Here is a 21244-nt window from a genome sequence, read left to right as displayed (position 1 = left end):
TGGTTTTCTATATACATCGTAGTTCAAAAGTCTATTAATAATTAAACGGAAGTTTCACCAAATGCCCTGAGTTTAGGGGTGAAAGTAAATTGGATAAAACTCGAAAACCGAACCGAATAAGCAATTTGATCGATTTTTTTCGATTTGGATGGGGAGATACCGAATAAACATCGGTGTCATAGGCAATACCGATATCTTAATAAAAACGGGTATAGATCTTCAACACTTGGAAAACATATCGGAAGTTACACATAAAGTAGACATATCAGCTTCTCGGCGGCGACACGTGGCAGCATCAACTTGACACTTGGCGTGAGATAGTATGCATGTCATATTGCCACTTGTCATTTGGAATTGCTATAAAAATTAAACCAGGTTTAATCCCTTAATTAAAGGTAGCATTTATTACATTCTTTCTCACACACACACACTCTCTCTTACTTTCTCTCTCTTCATATCCTCTTGTCAAACACTTTCTGACTTTGTCATCGGAGTGGTTTTCCCCGGATTCACTCCGGGGCTAGCTAATCTTTATATCATGTGTAGGTTCTTATTTAGACGATAAGAGTTTCACGGATCTCGGGTTCTAGGCTTTTGGATCTCGGATACGGGTTGTCGGATCTTGACCTAAACAACAATTCATGAAAAGAGATCTAGCAACCACACCAAACCAACAACGAAAAGAAATCAATGTCGTACCTATTAGAGTTTCTTGAGTTAAGAGTAGTTCGCCCCTTATTGTGATGCGTAATTTGTGAATTTTTTAATTTTTTTTTATTACCGTGTTTAACATCATCACACCTTTATATAGGAGACAAAAATTTCTTAAAAAAAATGAAGGAGACAAAACTTAGAGGACAAGGACTTTTATACCGCCAAGGAATAGGATGATTGCAAACCCCTACAATTGAACAGCCCAACCCCACCTTTATGGGCTTCATCCAAAAGTGCAAGTCCAGCCCATCTTTTTTATAACAATCCGAAATGTATTCCCTAAAATTTCAAGACTTTTCGACACCGGACCCCGAAACTTCCAAAATTTCTCAAAATACGTGGATATTAGACTTCAATTTTGGAATTTTTTAACCTTTTTCGCACGGAAATAAAAATTGTCGATATGTTTACCATTGTCACTAAATGCTCCGGGAGTCCAATTGGGTGGGTGAAACCATCCAATTTGCCTTTAAACGACCAATTTACCGGTTTATAACTTTCACCGATTTCATTAACTCAAGCCTACCACGAACATTTATGACAACATATAATGATCATATATTGTTCCAAATGGCATTATATGACCCCGAGATGTATTCCCTAAAATATCAAGGTTTTTCGACACCGTACCCAACCTCAAAAATTTCTCAAAAAGCGTGGAAATAAGCATTCAATTTTGGAATGTTTTGACTTTTTTTTCGTCCGGAAATAAAAATTGCCGAAATTTTTACCATGGTCCCTAATACCCCTCGGGAGTCCAATTGGGTGGGCGGAACCATCCAATTTGACTTTAAACGACCAATTTACCGGTTTACAACTTGCACCGATTTCATTAATTCAAGCCTACCACGAACATTTATGACAACATATAACGATCATAAATGGTTCCAAACGACATTATAGGACCCCGAGATGTATCCTCTAAAATTTAAAATCTTTTCGACACTGGGCCTCGAAACCTCCAAAATTTCTCAAAAAGTATGGATCTTAGCCTTTAATTTTGGAATTTTTTGACTTTTTTCGCTCGAAAATAAAAATTACCGAAATGTTTACCGTGGTCCCTAATACCCTCCGGAAGTCCAATTTGGTGGGTGCAACCATCCAATTTGCCTTTAAACGACCAATTTACCGGTTTACAACTTGCATCGATTTCATTAACTCAAGCCTACCACTAACATCTTGATAACATATAATGATCATATATGGTTCCAAACGACATTATATGACCCCCAGATGTATTCCCTAAATTCCCAAGACTTTGTGACATTAGGCCCCGAATCCTCCAAAATTTCTTAAAAAGCGTGTATTAGCCTTCAATTTTGAAATTTTTGACCTTTTTTTTGCCTAGAAATACAAATTGCCGAAAATGTTTATCGTGGTCCCTAATATCGACTGGTATTCCCATTGGGTGGGTGGAACCATCCAATTTGCCTTTAAACGACCAATTTACCGACTTATAACTTGCACCGATTTCATTAACTCAAGCCTACCACAGACATTTATGACAACAAATACTGATCATATATGGTTCCAAACAACATTATAAGACCCCGAGATGTATCCCCTAAAATTTCAAGTCTTTTTGACACCGAGTCTCGAAACCTCCAAAATTTCTCAAAAAGCGTGGATATTAGTCTCAATTTTGGATTTTTTTTTTGACTTTTTTCACCTGGAAATAAAAATTGCCGAAATGTTTTTCATGGTCCCTAATACCCTCAGGGAGTCCAATTGGGTTGGTGGAACCATCCAATTTGCCTTTAAGCAACCAATTTAATTACTGGTTTACAACTTGCACGGATTTCATTAACTCAAGCCTACTACGAACATTTATGACAACGTATAATGATCATATATGGTTCCAAATGCCATTATATGACCCCGAGATGTATCCCCTAAAATATTAATACTTTTCTACGCCGGGCCTTGAAACCTCCAAAATTTCTCAAAAAGCGTGGATATTAGCCTTTAATTTTTGAATTTTTTGATTTTTTTTTCGCGCAGAAATAAAAATTGCCGAAATGTTTACCATGGTCCCTAGTACCCTCTGAGAGTCCAATTGGGTGGGTGGAACCATCCAATTTGCCTTTAAACGACAAAATTACCGGTTTATAACTTGCACCAATTTCATTAATTCAACCTACCACGAACATTTATGACAACAAATAATGATCATATATGGTCCCAAACGAAAATATATGACCCCGAAATGTATCCTATAAAATTTCAAGACTTTTCGACACCGGACCTCGAAACCTCCAAAATTTCTCAAAAAGCGTGGATATTATTAGCCTTCAACTTTGGAATTTATTTATTTTTTTTCGCTTGGAAATAAAAATTGCCGAAATGTTTACCATGGTCCCTAATATCCTCCGGGAGTCCAATTGGGTGTGTGGAACCATTCAATTTGCTTTTAAGTTTTAACCGGCCAATTCACCGGCTTACAACTTGCGCTGATTTACCGATTTATAACGACCAATTTAATTAACTTGCACCGAACCTGACTTGAACTGAAATTCATCCAAACCCTTTTAATTCGTCAAAACCCGAATTTAATCCGACTTGTTACGAACCCGACTTGAATTCAACCCGACCCGAATTTAACCAAACCTGTAACAAACCCGCCCGAAATCAACCCGACTTGTTATTAACCTGACCCAAATTCAACCCGACTTGTTATTGACCCGACCCGAATTTTACCATACCTATTACTTACCTAACCCAAAAATTCAACCCGATTGTTACTAACCCGACTCGAAATTAACACGACTTGTTATTGACCCGACCTAAATTCAACCCAAATTGTTCCTGACCCGATTTCAAATCACCTTAAATGCTATTTAGACCACCTTATTATTATTGATCAAAGCATTTTATCTTGGGAGACCAAGTCGGTCCACGCCAGCAAAAGAAAGGAGCATCATCCTCAAATTTAAGAGTTAAATATAGTATATATTTGTTGTATGGTCAAAGGAGATAATTATCTTCCTAAATTATAGACTATAGTTCCCTAGTATATTGCCATATGTATTATAGTCAAAGGAAATAATTAGCTTGATAAAAATGATAGTAATTATCTATTTATAATTAGTTGAACCCGAATATGACGTGACTTGGAAATGACCCGACCTGATTGTAGCCTGCAAATATATGACTTGAACATAACCCGACTTGAATCCGAGAATGACCCGACTTGGAAATGACCTAACCTGATTATAACACGCAAATTATTGACTTGAACCAAACCCGAGTTGAACCCGATAATGACCCGACTTGAAAATGACCCGACCTGATTATAATCCACAAATTATTGATTTGAACCGAACCCAACTCAAACTCGAGAATGACCCGACCTGATTCTAACCCGTAAATTATTGACTTGAACCGAACCCGACTCGAACTCGAGAATTACCCTAACCCGTTTTAACCCCTGAAAACCCGAATTAAACCCGACCTATTGTTCACCCGACCCGAATGTAACCCGACCTGTTATTAACCCGACTTAAACCCGACCCAAACCCGATAAGAAGTATGACCCGACGTGACCCGACTCAAGCATGACCCAACCCAAACCCAACTCGCATAGGTTATGGAATTAATCAGAATTGTCCCGAACCGAGTTGACCCGACCCACTCTTACCCGACCCATTTACCCGAATTGACAGCTCTAATCACACCTTTATATAGGAGACAAAACTTTCTTACAAAAAAATTAAGGAGACAAAATGATAGAACAATGTATACTACAAGAGGGGGGGGGGTGAATTGTAGTGTATGTAGACTATGGTAAATTTTGCGGAATTAAATCTACTACTAAGAGAAAAGACACTGAGATAGGCAATGAATAAATTCACTATGTAAAAATGATTTACAATCACTAATACGTTGCCTAGACTCAAGTTCCGTGAGAAACTCAAGTTACCCAACTGTGATCCCTCAATCACAGTTTCTCACACTTTGTGATTCTACTCCGAATCACTTGTACAGTGTAAACAACTCTCTCAAGTCTCACACTTTACAACTCTCACAACCCAAACCCAATTACACAATGATTACAAGTATTTCCTAAAGAACTTAAGAGACTAAGGATGGAAGGAACTTCTCTTTTAAACACTTTGAAACTCTATGCTCAGAATACTTAAGATTGTTTTTCCACGCTTTCAAAACTTAACGTTGATCTGTTTTTATAAGGAGTTAAACCAAGCTTCCATCAAGTTCCCACTTCCCCCTTAATCCCACGTTCTCTTTGGCTGAGAAGTTGGGATGTAGGCAGAGGAAATTTAGGAACATGATTTCCTTAGCTTGACTCCCAAGTTCAACGTTCTCCTTAATACTAGGAGCCAGTATTTACCAAGTCAAAAAATCAGTTATTCAAAAAGATAATTATTTAATAAAAAAGATAATTATTTATTTATTAATTAAAAGATAAATAATTAATTAATTTAAAACTTATTTTTTTAAATTAATGAATTATTTATTTATTTATAAAATCTTTTTAAATCTTTTTCAAAACTGATTTTTATCACTTCCTTAAATTAAGGGATATGAAAACTGTTTTAAAACTTTCGTTTAAAACTTTATGAGTCAATCGTCAAGTTCCTTCGGGAACTACAGGTTCCTTCAGGAACTTCGAGTTTCTTCTTAATTCCTTCCAACACTTTTGTTTCTTAAGCTCGTACACTGAGTAACTAAGTATATAGAGTTATGAGGACATCTTGAAAGCTTGCATTCATCATCAAGTCTTCCAAACTCTGTTGTTCCTACTCCGGAACATGTATTTGTGTACCTGAATCTTTCTGTTCAACCAAGACTCATAAACATCATTAGTCAGAGTTTGTTTTATGTAAGTCAATCATCAAAATATTAAGGTAGTCAATTCAACACAAAACTTAGAGGACATGGACTTTTATACCGCCTAGCAATAGGATAACTGCAAACCCCTACAATTGAACAGCCCAACCCCACCTTTTTTGGCTTCATCCAAAAGTGCAAGTCCAGCCCATCTTTTTAATAACAATCAAAATCATTTATTTTTATTATATTTTGGGTGCAAATAACAATCATAAATCATCAATACATTCTTAAACAAATTCAATGTACAATGCTTTAAATCTTTAATAGTACTTCCCAACTAACGGTTTCTTCAAATTATTCATACAATAGAAATTTGAAGTAAAAAGTCAATCGTATATACGACCATTATTGTCCTTAAGTGAGCCCAACCATGCAGGCGGAACCACCCCAGTTTGTTCTTGAACTGTCTTGAATAAAGGTGGCAAAGTCCGGTAAACATTTGCAACCTCTTCCATTGCCGTGCCACCACCCGAACCCTCGCCAATATTACCTCCATTTGTCCACACACTAATCTTAGGCTGCAAGCCCTTAATACCCTCAGCATTTATTTTAGCAATGTCTTGAAACATGCTGTTGTTAATCATCATATAGTCCCTTAGTGCGACGTAATTGCCCCCAAGTGCCTCTAATAAGGTACGTACGTAAGTGCCTTGTGCTTGTGCAAGTGCAAGTATACCTTCTGCCTCCTTTTGCTTTGCATAAAGTTCAGCATCAGCTGCTTGTTGACGGGAGTAAAATGTTGCTTCGGCAAGTTTTTTTTGGGCTTCAGCCTCTTTTTCCTTCTTGAATAGAGTTGCTTCTGCTCCTTTTTGTTCTTGGTATAACTCCCAGTTTGCTTCTTGTACCTTTTTTATTTTCACATTTATCAGTATTATATTGGATTGCTATAACAATATATTTGTAATATACTAGTATGCATTTGTGAAATACCGAGTAGAAAGATGAATTTTGTTGTACAATATTTTATTTTTGGAAAATAGTTTTTGGAGGGAAAAAACGACGAAGTGACATGTGTCATTTCTAGTGTATGTTTTAGTATTATGTTATTGATTATGACTATATTTGCGAGTTATAATTATGATAAATTGTATGAAGTAGTACTAACCTTAGTTTCATACTCAACACTAGCTTTACTCAAAAATTCAGCCTTCAATTTTTCAGTTTGAGTCAAAGCATTCATCCTCTCAACCTCTGTTTGCAACTCTGCTTCTCTAAGTTTGACTGCTTTCTCAGCTTCCACCTCAGCAACCTGTGTTTCTCTAGTCCAACTAGCCTTCTTTGTTGCCAACTCAGCATTTGCTTCTGCCACCTCAGCCAATCTTTCAAATTCATATATTTGCACCTCTGCCTTCACCTTTATCTCTTCTTTCTTTGCTCCTCCACTTCTTTGCACTGATATTATCTTCGTTTCTGCATCGATTTTCGACGCATTTTGCAGAGTTTCTCCGTCTCTCAGCTTTGATCCTATCTCCCCCTTCTTCCTTGCTTCTGCAACGTCGATCTTGGCCTAGTGTTAAAACATGTTACAAAATAAATTGTTAGTACTACTTAAATATGTTACAAATGTTGCCTAGTAGAGAATACATATTTTTATTTTGTGTCAAAAAAAAAAAAAAAAAGATTTGGCACAAATATATTAACGCGTCTATTAAGTCATGTTACATCTTAATATGATTATGAAAGGTTTGAACAACATAATAACACGACGACCAGCTTATAGACATGTACTAGTGACACAATTGAGCTAATAATAAATATAAAAAAAAATCTCCAAACCTGATTAGCAGCCTCCATTTGGGTCTTTTGGCCCAAATAAGAAAAGTATTCATGGCCAGGAATATCTACCAATTGTTTGATATTTGCATTATAAATTAGCAGTCCAAATTGATTAAGCTCAAGCTGCACCTTCTCAAAGACTTCCTCCTTAAACTTCTTAGCACCACTAAAAACCTCCTCCATGGTCATGGAGGCGACAAGTACTCGTGTCTCACCCTCGATCACACCTTGGACAAGCTCCTCCACATGGTGGGAGCGCTTGTCGTGAGGAGCAATAAGCTTGGCATACTTGATAAGGCTAACATCATCGTCGACCCTAGGCCCTATGGTAAACACTGCAGGAAGGATAAAAGGCAGCTTTTCCGAACTCATGGCTTGTACCTCGAAGGTGTAGTTGACCGGTGAGATGTCAAATTTGGTGCATGATTGCCCTGGTAATATCCAAGCCTTCTTTGCTAGCTTTATATCCGTGATTCCAACCCCGGTCACTACTAAGTATTCTGATGCACTCGCTATTTTGAACCTCATCTTATTCTAACTCAAAGATACTTGATATATAATTTAATAGGTCTCAATAAGGTAGAAAGTTTTTATGTTGTAAAGATCAACAATGAGGTGCAACAAGTTGGACTAATTTGATCGATCTGATGTACAAAAGTCGAATGAGAACCAACCTATTGTACATTCTTAGAAGATCAAGGCAGGTGATTTATATCAAGGAATATGCTTGTAAAGTTTCATACTTTTTCAATATTATTAAATTTGCAAGTAGAAATTACAAAACAATTTACTTTGGAGTTTCAAATCCATTTATGGTATGGTAGACTTTGACGAAGCTTAATTATTCAAGCAACCACCATACTTGGATTCGTTGTGCATTTGTTTGATTATTTCATTCGTTAGAAAATGATAATCATATCTTTGTTGGCAATTACTCGTATATAATAAAGGATACTAAAACCTCTTTTTCAAACATCGAACGTCGTGGGAGATTAGTGGCCTAAGTGCCTAACGTTAATTAATTTCATTATTTTTAAACCAAAATATAGTTAAAATGAAAAGAAAAACAAGAAAAGTAACTCATAAAATTAATTACTCCTAACAAATATTTATTACTCGATATCTAATAATTCCAACGATGCTATGTGTTCGCCTCTAATAATAGTCTCAGATATGAGAGATGTATTACTCATACTAAATGAGCTAAGAGCAGAACTTTCCGTAATCTACATCAAGGACTTAAAACCTTAAGGCATCACACATACATAGTTCATTAGTTCTAGATGTTACAAAATGTGGTTTACCAAGTAAAAGAGTAATTACGTTAATCTTTTCTCATTAGGCCTCTATTATACTTCGGCGATGATCAATCTAAATAATAACCCACTAATTATATATTCTACTATTCGTCAAAGTATACGTTTCGATTAACATTCCAAGTTCTTGCGCATAACATCAACTTGTACACATTATTTCTCACGTTCAACGTTAATTAGAAAATGAAGAAGATTCGATATTTAATAATGTACAAAATTGCTAAACATATTATATGCAAGTATTATCTGCCTACATAGAAGTTACCTTTCGTCTTCTAACGAAATGATCAAATAAATGCACAAACAATGTAATTGCCGGTCGATTATTTTAATAATTTCATTTTGTCAAAGTCTATAGCTATGATTATTCAATAATTTTATATTATTGAGTCAAAGTCTACAATAGATGTTTAATCGAAATTTGTTTCTCTTAGAAAATTCTTTTAATTGTCTACTTGCAAATAACAAGTTTTGATAAATTCCTTGTTCTGTACATCTTATCAAACCAATCATAAATCATCCTGCATTTGTAGGTCGTACAACAATTTGGTCTTACACCTAGATCAGCATTGAAATTTTTTGCCATTATATATCAAGAATTTAATTTGTGTAAAAAAAAACAAAAACACAACATGTTTTTCAATATAGCGAGTGCATCAGAATATTTAGTAGTAACCGGGGCAGGAATTTCGGATATAAAGCTAGCCAAGAAGGCATGGGTTCTACCAGGGCAATCATGCACCAAATTCGACATTTCACCGGTCAACTACACCTTCGAGGTGCAAGCCATGAGCTCAGAGAAGCTGCCATTCATCCTGCCAGCAGTGTTTACCATAGGGCCTAGAGTCGACAATGATGATTCACTCATGAAGTATGCCAAACTCATTGCTCCTCATGACAAACACTCCCACCATGTGGAGGAGCTTGTCCAAGGTGTGATCGAGGGTGAGACACGAGTACTTGCTGCCTCCATGACCATGGAGGAGGTTTTTAGTGGGGCTAAGAAGTTTAAGCAAGAGGTCTTTGAAAAGGTGCAGCTTGAACTTAATCAGTTTGGATTGCTCATTTATAATGCAAATATCAAGCAATTGGTGGATATTCCTGGCCATGAGTACTTTTCTTATTTGGGCCAAAAGACCCAAATGGAGGCTGCCAATCAGGTTTTGATGTGTTTTTTTTTTTTTTTTTTTTTTTTTATAAGCCGATCATTGTATTATGTTGTTCAATTTAAACCTCTCATAATCAAGTACATATTTCATATACAATATGATTTTACAAATAGACGTTTTCATATTTAACACTTGTAACATCATTAAGTACTAACTTTTAATGCATCTTTTAACATGTACACTAGGCCAAGATTGATGTTGCAGAAGCAAGAAAGAAGGGAGAGATAGGATCGAAGTTGAGGGATGGAGAAACGTTGCAATACGCGTCAAAGATTGATGCAGAAACAAGGATAATATCAGTGCAAAGGAAAGGAGGAGCACAGAAGGAAGAGATAAAGGTGAAGGCAGAGGTGCAAATATACGAGAATGAAAGGTTGGCTGAGGTGGCAGAAGCGAATGCTGAGTTGGCAACAAAGCAGGCTAGTTGGACTAAAGAAACACAGGTTGCTGAGGTGGAAGCTGATAAAGCAGTCAAACTTAGAGAAGCTGAGTTGCAAAGAGAAGTTGAGAGGATGAACGCTTTGACTCAAACCGAAAAATTGAAGGCTGAGTTTTTGAGTAAAGCTAGTGTTGAGTATGAAACTAAGGTTAGTATAATAGTATGATGCCTCTAAAATTACTAATTTACAACTTCTCTTAATTATAATTTCACAATAAAACAAAGGAGAAAGTAATGCAAACATAATCATAATTGGTCATTTATCTTTAATATTCATGAATTTTGAAAGTAGGACAGTAATTTAGTTTATCAAAAATCCATGATTGATGTTTGACTGTTTGTGTAGCTATGTAACCTCATTAGCCAATATGTCATCAATATGTATATGCCTAACATTGCACACGGATATATTACAATTGCAAAATGCATATTGTTATGGCAACCTAAAACAAGTAACCTTTGAGTACACTGTGACGAATATATAATGTTACACTTGCATACCGCTCTTCATAAATTAATATTGTCAAAATGTGGGGAAAAAAAAGGTACAAGAAGCGAATTGGGAGTTATACCAACAACAAAAGGCAGCGGAGGCAACTCTATTCAAGAAAGAAAAGGAGGCCGAAGCACAAAAGGCACTTGCTCAAGCAGCATTTTACTCTCGTCAACAAGCAGCTGATGCCGACCTTTATGCAAAGCAAAAGGAAGCAGAAGGAATACTAGCACTTGCCCAAGCACAAGGTACCTATTTACGTACCCTATTAGAGGCACTTGGGGGCAATTACGCAGCTCTAAGGGACTACATGATGATTAACAACGGCATGTTTCAAGACATTGCTAAAATTAATGCCGAGGGTATCAAGGGCTTGCAACCTAAGATTAGTGTGTGGACAAATGGTGGTGAGGGATCGAATGATAAGACAGCCGGTGGTACAGCAATGGCAGAGGTCGCAAATATCTATCGAACTTTGCCACCATTGTTCAAGACAGTTCAAGAACAAACTGGGATGGTTCCACCTTCATGGTTGGGCTCACTCAAGGACACTGGTAATACATATGATTGAGACGATTTAATTCCAAATTCCCATGATTTACGCTATTCTTCTGCTACTCGTCAAGTTTATGACTATACGTTTTGTTGTTGAGCGGTTTAGACTTCAGAGCTTTATTGTATCATTCATATAATCATATGTATGACAATAATTTTAATTGAGTTTTTGTCGCTAACTAATGTGCAATATGCATTTGCATCTAAATTGAAATATAAAACTGAAGGAACTAAAAAAATACCCGTATTTGAATAGAATTAGTTTACATTTCACCAAAAATGTGGTTTCAGATCCTGTTTTTAATATATTTTTGATTTGATAAGAGTCATAGGATGAATAAAATTAAGATATTAACCATAGATTTACCACTGCTTATTCGAATCACAAATTCACAACATTACAAATTTACAACCCAAAGATATATAGAGAGAATGCCTCAAATTGTAAATGCACCAAAACTGGTTAAGGTGGGAATGTTACGTCAACCAATAGCTACCAGACACGAACAGAACATTCATACACCTTATACCAGCTAAAGATCTATTCGGCCAGAATTTTTAGCATGGAATCAATTGAAATTTAAGTACGATGAGAAAGCCCAAGCAAAAAAGGGTGCCAATAATTTATAAACCATGTGAAAACAAATTAGCTGACAAAATCAGATTTAAGGAACTGAGTTGATAAAAACACATACTCTAAAATCAATCATAGAAACACTTCTACGAGCATAAGATAATACATGAACAAGGTTTCTTCTGACTGCTTTCTCAACTTCTAAAGAGTAGAATGTGATCAAAATTTGGTTTACAGTCCAGCAAAAGCCTTCTTTCCACCAGTAGCTGCACCAGCAGGGATGACCTTCAAGACATTAAATCTCACTGTCTTGGAGATAGGCCTGCAAGGTACAACAATAGAAGAGATACATTCAATACAACTCCATGTAATCAAATTAAAACAACACATCTTATAATTCACACACAGCAAACATTGAAAACGTTCAGACAAAAAGGATGAACAGACCTGCACTGGCCAATGATCACATGGTCACCTTCCCTCACACGAAAACAAGGTGAAACATGGGCAGGGATGTTGGAATGCCTCTTCTCATATCTAGGGATATATAAAGCATAATCAGTGAAAATTTGAAAAAGAATATTTAAAGATAAAGAAGCTAACTATGACCAACCTTTGGTACTTCTTAATATAATGAAGATAGTTGCGACGAACAATAATGGTTCTCTGCATCTTGGCACTGTGGCAAGTACCAGCAAGGATACGACCTCTGATGGAAACGTTGCCTGTAAATGGGCATTTCTTGTCGATGTATGTTCCTACACAAAGGTAAAGAATGTGAGCTGCAATGAAGCCTGTATTCCATAATATAGTATGGAGATACTTGACTCTACAAAAGAGTTATGCCTTTAGAAACAGCATGTTAAGGGAAAAGAAGAATAAGCATTGGCCTTAAATATAGTTCGTTATAGACTTAGGACATTTAACGTCCTGATTTTACAATTTTACACATAGAAACAGCATGTTAAGGAAAAAAAAGAATGAGCATTGGTCTTAAAAATATTTCGTTATAGACTTAAGCATTTAACGTCCTCATTGTACAATTATTCAGCTTAACGTTCACTTTAAGACCAAGACATCAAATCAGCAGGGCATGGATCAAGCGCATAGTCTGGTATTTAGACTCACAAAATATCTGGATAATGATCAATCAAGCAATACAAATAACTATAAACAGAAATCAGAATCAGAATTTTACAAACGTTAGGTATTCCTATTTGCAACTGAAATCCTTGCAACTCTTTCAAATAAAAAACAGATACCATAGCACATATTCAATCAATCAACACCTTAATCAAATACCATAGCACATAGTATCATCCAAAATTCCAAACTTCAAAATATATCAAAAGATTTGAACAAACCACATTGTATCAAAAACATATGATACCAAACTTCAAAGTTCAAACTATTGAAACTACAACTATAAAACCGCCAGAGATGGATTCGATCTCCTCGAAAATACAACAAACTAAAGCACACATTACATTAACAGTTATCCAGTACTCAGTCTCCTAACCAAAAACTTGACTAATTCTAGTCATCTAACGAGAAATAATTGTTCATCAATTCATACATTTTAAAATCAATAGAACTATACAAATACAGCAAACTAAAGCACACATTACTTCAACAATTATCCAGTACTCAGTCTCCTAACCAAAAACTAAACTAATTCTAGTCATCTAACAAGAAATAATTGTTCATCAATTCATACATTTTAAAGCATTAATCAATAGAACTATACAAATACACATAACTAACTTATTTCGAGCTTAATTAATATATAATGCCTTCAAAATACGCCAACAATATTGATGATTTGAACAACTAAAATTCATCAAAAAATCAGAGATTATACCTTCGATGGCATCACGAGGAGTCTTGAATCCCAAACCAATGCTCTTCCAGAACCTGTTACCTCCCTTTCCAGGTCTCTTTCCTTTGCTAGACTTGTTCGACCTACAGATTTCCACCAACCACCATTTTTCAATCAAATTCATCCTCAATAAAATCAAATTCAAACTAACAGCAGCTCAAATTCAACAGAAAATTACAGAAAAATCGATGATCACTTACGAAAGGAACACCTTCGGCTGCTTCAAAAAAGCCTTCTCCGTCTACCAAAACAAACAATATAAAAAATTAACATTCGATTGATTTTAACACAGCATCGTGAAGAATAGATAGAGAAGAGAGAAAAACCTGTTCCGCCATTGTTAGGGTTTTGCAGAAGCTTTCCGAGGAGAGAGAAAATCGTTACGGCACACTCACAGAAACCCTAATACTAATACAGCTTGAAAGCAGTGGAAATGAAAGAAATTTTAGTTATATAGTAAGCCAACTGAAGTAGCCCTAATTGTTTTTAATTACCGAAATATCCTTAGTTCTGTTTTGGGTTTATTGTTTGGGCTCTTGGATATAAAGCCCAGATATTTGTTTGGGCTCGTGGATGTAAAGCCCAGTTATTTGTTTGGGCTTTTAGATTTTAAGCCCGGTTAATTTTTGGGCTAATGGCCTGAATCTTGTTGTGTTGTTTGCTAAATGTAAAAGGATTTTGATTGGAGTCAACAAACAAAGACACAAAATCATGATTTTCTTCAAGGTTGAGCCTATAAAAAGCTTGTCTTATTGGTTTTTCAACTTTTTGGACCCCACAATTCTTCTGAGGTCCAGTTTTCAATTTTTTTGGCTACAAATGAAAGAAATGCCCTTGTTAATAATTAATTGGATTGTGAATAATGCATTTATCAAGGTGTTAATTTATTGAATGAAATGCATATACCAAGTTTCAAAGTGTTATTTTATTGAATGGAATGCATGTATCAAGAACATAACCAATTGTGAATAAACCCATTAGTTTAGTTATTTTGTTTTAAACTTACAAAACAAAGTATATATTATACAATTAATAGTTTAAGAAGGTGGTTAAACAATTCTAGTTTCATCATATTTTATCGGTTAACAATCATCAACAAATTATAAGATGAACGCAAAAAATTTTCAATTTATTTAAGATAACATGAACTTATTTTGCTTTTATTTATTTACACAATTAAACTTACAAAACGAATTTTGTTTATACTTATCTAACTTAATTTTATTTTTTTTTTACGTAAAATACCACTTTGATAGCACAAATGAAATCGAAAAAGGGCATTTGAGTAAAACCAAAAATTCTTTCTTGGTGGTGGGGTAGATGTTTCCTCAATCCTCACCCTCTAGTACTAACCTTGACACTATCTAGTCACTATCACTCCACACTTCACACTTCACACTTCACACTTCACACTTCTATACTCTACTCTACTCTACTATCCCTTTCCTCCAATCCCATTTGCTTCTCCTCTCACCATTTCTCTGCTCAAAAAATACTCATAATGCTAAACCACTGCACAAGTAGAAGTAGTAACAGTAGTAAAGTAGGCCCTTCAATTCATCTCCTACCTACATCACTATACTTGTACTTGTTCACTTTAGCACTTGTAGTTGTAGTTGCTACTCCCGCTTCACTTCCTCCTTCTCCAGGTACCCTCTATTTAATTATTGTATTAGACGGTCTCACAATCCAACCACGTACAATAATTTCTTGTCGTAGTGTTTCTAATACAAGTTTGGTCAGGCCGTCTTACACAAGACTTATAATTAGTTATCGTTTTTACTATTTTACCCTTACATTAACATTATTTTGTTGTTTGAATTTTCAGGGTGGGAAAGTGAAGGAAATAACACAAATAATGGGGGTGAAAGGGGAATTTCGGAGGGGCCGAGTATTGGTGGAGGAGTGGGAGAAGGGTACGGTGGTTACGGCGGTTACGGAGGAGAGAGTTCGTTGATGACATTGGCACCAAGAAGAACACATAGAAAGGATCCTTTAGATGGTTTTAAGTATTACACTGGTGGTTGGAATATTTCTGACCGCCATTACTGGGCTGTAAGTTCTTATCTTCTTTTTCTTGTTTTTATCCATTTTATTATTATTGTTATTAGGATTTAGGAATGATAAATTGGTTAGCATGGGTAAAATAAAGAGAAATTAAGGATATTTTTGTCCTTTGAGTTTATTTTTAGGTGACTAAATTAGCTAGTTGCATACTCGAAACTACGTGTGAAAGTATGTTAAAGAGGGTTTCTTTACTGATTAATGATTGTGATATGGAAATGAACGACAAGTTGATTAACTCGTGAATAACATTTACTTCTTAGTAAAAAAGGTTTCTTTGCATAAAGAGTTTAGGCATTCAACAATGTTGCAAATAAGTACCAATTGAGTACTAATAAGTAATAACTAAGTTTTGGGCATATAACAACATTACTACATTAGGCAAAATACCAATATCCCCTTAATGAACCAATATATCCTTAAGGATAGAGGACGCAAGGTAAAGCCATGATTAAAGTGTCAAATTTTACCTATTCATCTTTTATTAGTCGTCTAACTGTTAAACAATAACTCTTTATCCGAGGAATCCGAGAACTTGAGCAACAAAATGCATGATGCCTAATGGTCCCTTTTACAAGGTGAGAAGAAAACTAGGGGTGATGACTTCATAAATATTGCAAGGGTTTTGAGGTAGTGCTACACGTCTACAATAGTACCTAAGCTGCTAACATGGTCTCAAAATGTGTACATTGCTATTACTAGTGGCCAAATTATGATTGTAAATTAGAAATGCACTTATTACTTTGAACTTTTTGATCCAAATAGGTCTCTATCTTTATGGATTTGGCCCCCAATGCTGCATACTTTAGGTATTGTGCATAACTCCTAAAAATATCTTCATAATTTCCAGCTAAACATTAATTTAATCACCCCATCTTCATTAATCATATTTTATTTAGTGAAGATAATACATAATACAATACATTGATTAGGGAGAGGAAAAGAGGGGAAAAGGATTAATGGTGGGCCAGAAATTTGACTGAAACTACTGGTTGAATACAACCTGTCACAAAATTTGTGGCATACTTTAGGGAAATTGGAGAGTTTTGAACAGATCCTAAAATTAGTACACTGATCATTTGAAGAACTTTGTCACCAAGTTCATGTCATGTTTGATTCTTTAAAGTACCCTCCAATGGCCCGGGCCCTATAGCACAAATGATGCAGGTTATAACGTTAATGGTGGAATTTGAATTAGTAATGTGACAACTAATTTCGGATAGAGTACGTGCATGATTTAGCATTGTACTATGCAATAAGGCTACTGTCTTTAGTCTGTAGCATCACATTTTGTGTTCTTTACAATTTTTGTGCAAAAGAGTGCACGAATCGGTGATTTTAATTTTTAACAAACCAAACTTATTTTACAAACTGACAACACTTATTCCCTTATATTTGCATTCTTAGGTAATTTTGTAGTTTGTACATTAGTACTACATAACAAGCAATGCGATAGGAGATGGGGTTGAATTGGGATGAGTATGCTATTTCCAAGAGTGTCAAATCGACCAATGTCATTAAAAATTTAATTAAATGTAAAGTCGAATTTAGAGCTGTGATCAAACTCATGAGAGTATAAGATAGGCAAAGGCAAAGCGAAAATATCAGCAGCATTGTCTTTCAGAGACTTGAACGGTAGCTTAATATATGGCTATATGCCAAAATTTTGGCTGCTAATTATGTTGCATCTTTGTTTCTGATTATAACTTGTTTTGAAGCTCGAACCTCACAGCATTCTCCTTATTTTGTTGTATTTCAGTCTGTTAGATACTCTGCTGCTCCGTTGTTCATTATCTCCTTAGTCTGGTTCTTTGTCTTTGGGCTGTGCTTGTTGATCATTTCTATCTGTCACTGTTGTCGAAGGGAGCAGCGCATTGGCTATTCACGTATAGCTTACATTCTTTCACTCGTACTTCTTATACTCTTCACACTTGCTGCAGTGTATGCTCTCACCTTTCTCTCTAACAATACCACTAGAACATCTAAGTTTAACAGCTACACCTTCTTAATCCGTCAATAATTTTTTGTTTCAGTGTTGGATGTCTTGTTTTATATAATGGACAAGCAAAGTTTCATCATAGTACTGTATCAACTTTGGAATATCTTGTGAGTCAAGCTGATATAACCGAATGGAAGCTCAACAATGTGTCCAGTTATCTTTCTTCGGCAAAGCAGATAGGAATTCAAAATGTATTCTTGCCTTCTAATGTGCAAACTGACATTGACGACATAGACATGAAAATCACTGCTGCTTCTAGCTTCCTGGATCACCAGTCAACTAACACTGCTGATGACATACGAGAAGTATTAGATTCTGTGTAAGTTCTAAAATCTACATCATCTATATATCCACCAAGTTTACAGCTAGAATTGATAATGTTTGTGCTTCTGCAGGAGGCTCGCGCTCATCATAGTTGCTGCCATCATGCTTTTCCTAGCATTTCTCGGATTCTGTAAATCACTTTGGCTGTTAGCTTCCTATGGTGTCAAATTTTCTTCTTTGTCTCTTGTCAACTTAACATGCTGATTGTTTTGTGCCCTTCTCTTGTTTCAGTGTTCTCAATGTTCGGTATGCAAGTTCTTGTCTACACGTAAGTGACTAGCAGACCTTGAAAAACATTGCCATTATTTACAATTATTAACTGAATTTGGCTCCTGCAACTATCATATTTACATTCATATGACACTTAAGATGAGTACTGGAAATCCTGCAGGCTTGTGGTTTTTGGATGGATTATATTGACCGGGACTCTTATCTTGTGTGGTGTATTCCTTCTGTTCCACAAGTAAGTATTTGGTTGTAACTCGAATGTTCTTCAAATAATTCTAAGTACTTTTATTAATCACATCTCATAAGCTTGCAAGTATCCTCTAATATAAATACATATACTGTTTGACCTTATTATATCTGTCTTGCTTACCAAATTCGCCGTATTTACTTGTTTGTTTCTCACCAGTGTGGCCACGGATACTTGTTTGGCAATGCATCAGTGGTCTTTGAACCCAACGGCTCATACAGCATTAGATGAAGTACTTCCCTGTGTCGACCCTGCTACTTCACAAGAAACCTTAAAGCGAAGCAAGGAGGTTACATCTCAGCTTGTGGACATGGTTAACTCGGTCATATCCAATGTCTCTAACATCAATTTTGGTGTGCAATTCAAACCCTTTTACTATAATCAATCTGGTCCTCTACTGCCATTTCTTTGCAACCCATTCACACATGATTTAATGGACCGTCAATGCTCTCGTGGTGAAGTTGATTTGAACAATGCTTCTCAGGTAACAGACCAACCAACCCTTAAAGGCAGTAGTGCAGTACACTTTCAGATTGCCCTGCAGTCCCCTGCTAACAACACTGGCTATTTTTCCTCTTGCAGGCTTTGGGTAACTATGTGTGTCAGGTTGATCCAACTGGAATATGCACTACTACAGGCCGTTTAACACCGGCCATGTATAATCAAATGATTTCCGCGGTGAATGTGAGCTATGGCTTGCACAACTATGGTCCTGACCTTGTTGCATTACAGGACTGCTCTTTTGTCAGGGAAACCTTCACAAGCATATACACCGATCATTGCCCTGGTCTTCGACGCTATAGCAGATGGGTGTATGCAGGATTGGTTTTGGTCTCATTTGCAGTGATGTTGTCCCTCATTTTCTGGGTGATTTATGGTAGAGAACGTAAGCACAGGTTGTATACCAAAAGGCGCTTAAGTGAAGGTAATTACAAGAAATCTTAATGTGTAAATTGATTTCTAATTCTTTCTGTAATTCTGAATACTATTGCTATTAATGAACTTTAGAATTTTAGCTTTGTCATCATTTAGGTTACTATGTTTTGCGTAGATTTGGTTCACCCTACATGTATCAATAATCAAAAGCTTGTTAGACGATTGAGTTAACCAAAAGTTTAAGCTGATGTTTAAAGTCCACACTCGGTTATATACTCTATAAGTAATAATTGTGTTAGAAAACCTAATATTAACACGAAACTAGTTATTACTCTATATAAAATACAAAGTACATGATAATAATAATAATCGCGTTTACAAGCAAAAATTAGAAATATCTTCTACTATCACTCCATCAGCATGTGTACTGTTCCTCAATAGGAGGACAAACATAAAGTCATAAACTACATAATCGTGTAAGCGGAGGCATTTGGATATGATATTTACTCAAAATGTACCCAAATGATTGATCTCTAATGTCAGGAAATAATTAATGAGATTAATTAGTCACTTCTTTGTGTTTAAAGTCCTTATATTATGGACTGTTTTGCCAAGGAGTTAACAGATGGACATGTGCATATGCAATTTAAAAAAGAATTGTTTGGGTCCAATTTATCTAATTGAGCCTAGCATGTATTTGTGTCCAATTATCTTATTGGGCCTGGTCACTAAATGACTTCATATTCCAAGGTCAAGGCCCGAGCCTCCAATCAAGCCAAGTCAACCAAGAGTCCTTTGGTCCGAATTGCCATGGTCAGCCCATGACTATTTAAAGGCCCAATTGCTCTCCTCTCATCATGTGCAAAGGTATATAAGCCTTCAATTCATTCATTTGTACATGACAACACAAAAAAGCCTCAAGCATCAAATCTCTTGCATAGCTTTCTCTCTCTAAACACTGTTTGACTTCGGCATCGGAGGGGTCTTCCTCGGATCCACCCCCGAGGCTAGTTTACGTGTTTTAGTTGTGCAGGAAACCTTCGGCCCAGCATCAATTGGACCGGAACAGTCTTCAGCCACTTCAGCGGGCCTTCGGCAAGACCCCATTGTTTTCATCCGAAACAATTTGGCGCCGTCTGTGGGGAAGACTTTCAAAAATCTTTAAGCCAAATTTCTAATCAAAATCATCTTGCAATCATCTTAGTAGCAATGGCTAAGAACCGCAAGAGCAAAAGCCTCCGTCAAGGAGAAGGCGAAAAGCCTAAAATTCCTACACCATCGCCCTCACCAGACCGAAACTCTCCCAAGGATGCCAGTTCGGGGGGAGGATCATACAGGGAGGATTCCATTTCTCCCGTAATTCACAACTCTCATCATAGGCCGAGTCTCTCTCGGTCTAGCAGAGGTCAGTCCGATCATAGGACTTATTCAGTGCCCCAAAGCCAATCATCGACCGTCCGCTCTCATTTCCACACTCAGCTGAGGACCCCTTTGACGGGGCCCAGCTCGGAGGAGGTGGCGAGAGCGCTGGCAGTGCTCATGGAGGCAATGAGGGCACAAAATATGCCTCCACCTCGCGATCGAACTCCTCCGCATACCTGACATCAGCGGAGGAAGCTAGACCATGATGGTGGGAAACCTCCTTCCTTCCAGGAACTGGAAAAGTGGGAAGAGGATTCCTGGAGAACTGAAAGAGAGAGGAAAAAGAACCCTCAATTTTTCAGAGGATCCTCAACCTCT

The 21244-nt window shown here is 36.4% G+C and overlaps 4 protein-coding genes across 4 annotated transcripts; 2 read left to right on the top strand and 2 right to left on the bottom strand.

Moving 5' to 3' along the window:
- Nucleotides 1-5743: 5743 nt before the first annotated feature.
- Nucleotides 5744-8083, bottom strand: LOC110733635 (flotillin-like protein 3). The gene is made up of 3 exons (XM_021913705.1): nt 7342-8083; nt 6671-7072; nt 5744-6410 (listed from the first exon to the last, which is right to left on the bottom strand). The coding sequence occupies exons 1-3, from the start codon at nt 7867-7869 to the stop codon at nt 5892-5894; spliced, it is 1449 nt and encodes a 482-aa protein (XP_021769397.1). The 5' UTR covers nt 7870-8083; the 3' UTR covers nt 5744-5891.
- Nucleotides 8084-9152: 1069 nt separating this feature from the next.
- On the top strand, nt 9153-11515 carry LOC110733634 (flotillin-like protein 3). The gene is made up of 3 exons (XM_021913704.1): nt 9153-9817; nt 10012-10413; nt 10811-11515. Exons 1-3 carry the CDS (start codon nt 9290-9292, stop codon nt 11327-11329), a joined length of 1449 nt encoding a protein of 482 aa, XP_021769396.1. The 5' UTR covers nt 9153-9289; the 3' UTR covers nt 11330-11515.
- A 342-nt stretch (nt 11516-11857) lies between these two features.
- Nucleotides 11858-14224, bottom strand: LOC110733633 (40S ribosomal protein S11-like). Its single transcript, XM_021913703.1, has 6 exons — nt 14093-14224; nt 13967-14007; nt 13749-13849; nt 12501-12645; nt 12335-12424; nt 11858-12209 (listed from the first exon to the last, which is right to left on the bottom strand). The coding sequence occupies exons 1-6, from the start codon at nt 14102-14104 to the stop codon at nt 12119-12121; spliced, it is 480 nt and encodes a 159-aa protein (XP_021769395.1). The 5' UTR covers nt 14105-14224; the 3' UTR covers nt 11858-12118.
- Nucleotides 14225-15029: 805 nt separating this feature from the next.
- Nucleotides 15030-19655, top strand: LOC110733632. The gene is made up of 9 exons (XM_021913702.1): nt 15030-15415; nt 15595-15821; nt 17590-17771; nt 17864-18148; nt 18225-18283; nt 18385-18421; nt 18545-18616; nt 18788-19112; nt 19211-19655. The coding sequence occupies exons 1-9, from the start codon at nt 15268-15270 to the stop codon at nt 19571-19573; spliced, it is 1698 nt and encodes a 565-aa protein (XP_021769394.1). The 5' UTR covers nt 15030-15267; the 3' UTR covers nt 19574-19655.
- The last annotated feature ends 1589 nt before the right edge of the window (nt 19656-21244 follow it).

This window comes from Chenopodium quinoa, unplaced genomic scaffold (genome assembly GCF_001683475.1).
Source record: "Chenopodium quinoa cultivar QQ74 unplaced genomic scaffold, ASM168347v1, whole genome shotgun sequence".
NCBI classification, from domain to species: domain Eukaryota; kingdom Viridiplantae; phylum Streptophyta; class Magnoliopsida; order Caryophyllales; family Amaranthaceae; genus Chenopodium; species Chenopodium quinoa.
The sequence above is the reverse complement of the archived record's forward strand: the minus strand, read 5'-3'. Positions and strand labels throughout refer to the sequence as shown.

Bases quoted from the DNA above. Each gene is read 5' to 3' on its own strand.
- LOC110733633 (XM_021913703.1), bottom strand. The intron at 12,425-12,500 runs GTTGGTCATAGT...ATATATCCCTAG, and splicing joins TATATTAAGAAGTACCAAAG to ATATGAGAAGAGGCATTCCA. The intron at 12,210-12,334 runs GTCTGTTCATCC...TGTACCTTGCAG, and splicing joins GTGATCATTGGCCAGTGCAG to GCCTATCTCCAAGACAGTGA.
- LOC110733634 (XM_021913704.1), top strand. From the start codon at position 9,290: ATGTTTTTCAATATAGCGAGTGCATCAGAATATTTAGTAGTAACCGGG. The intron at 9,818-10,011 runs GTTTTGATGTGT...CATGTACACTAG, and splicing joins AAATGGAGGCTGCCAATCAG to GCCAAGATTGATGTTGCAGA. The intron at 10,414-10,810 runs GTTAGTATAATA...GGGAAAAAAAAG, and splicing joins GTGTTGAGTATGAAACTAAG to GTACAAGAAGCGAATTGGGA.
- LOC110733635 (XM_021913705.1), bottom strand. From the start codon at position 7,869: ATGAGGTTCAAAATAGCGAGTGCATCAGAATACTTAGTAGTGACCGGG. The intron at 7,073-7,341 runs GTTTGGAGATTT...TTTTAACACTAG, and splicing joins AAATGGAGGCTGCTAATCAG to GCCAAGATCGACGTTGCAGA. The intron at 6,411-6,670 runs GTTAGTACTACT...AAAATAAAAAAG, and splicing joins GTGTTGAGTATGAAACTAAG to GTACAAGAAGCAAACTGGGA.
- LOC110733632 (XM_021913702.1), top strand. From the start codon at position 15,268: ATGCTAAACCACTGCACAAGTAGAAGTAGTAACAGTAGTAAAGTAGGC. The intron at 18,149-18,224 runs GTAAGTTCTAAA...GTGCTTCTGCAG, and splicing joins CGAGAAGTATTAGATTCTGT to GAGGCTCGCGCTCATCATAG. The intron at 18,422-18,544 runs GTAAGTGACTAG...GAAATCCTGCAG, and splicing joins ATGCAAGTTCTTGTCTACAC to GCTTGTGGTTTTTGGATGGA.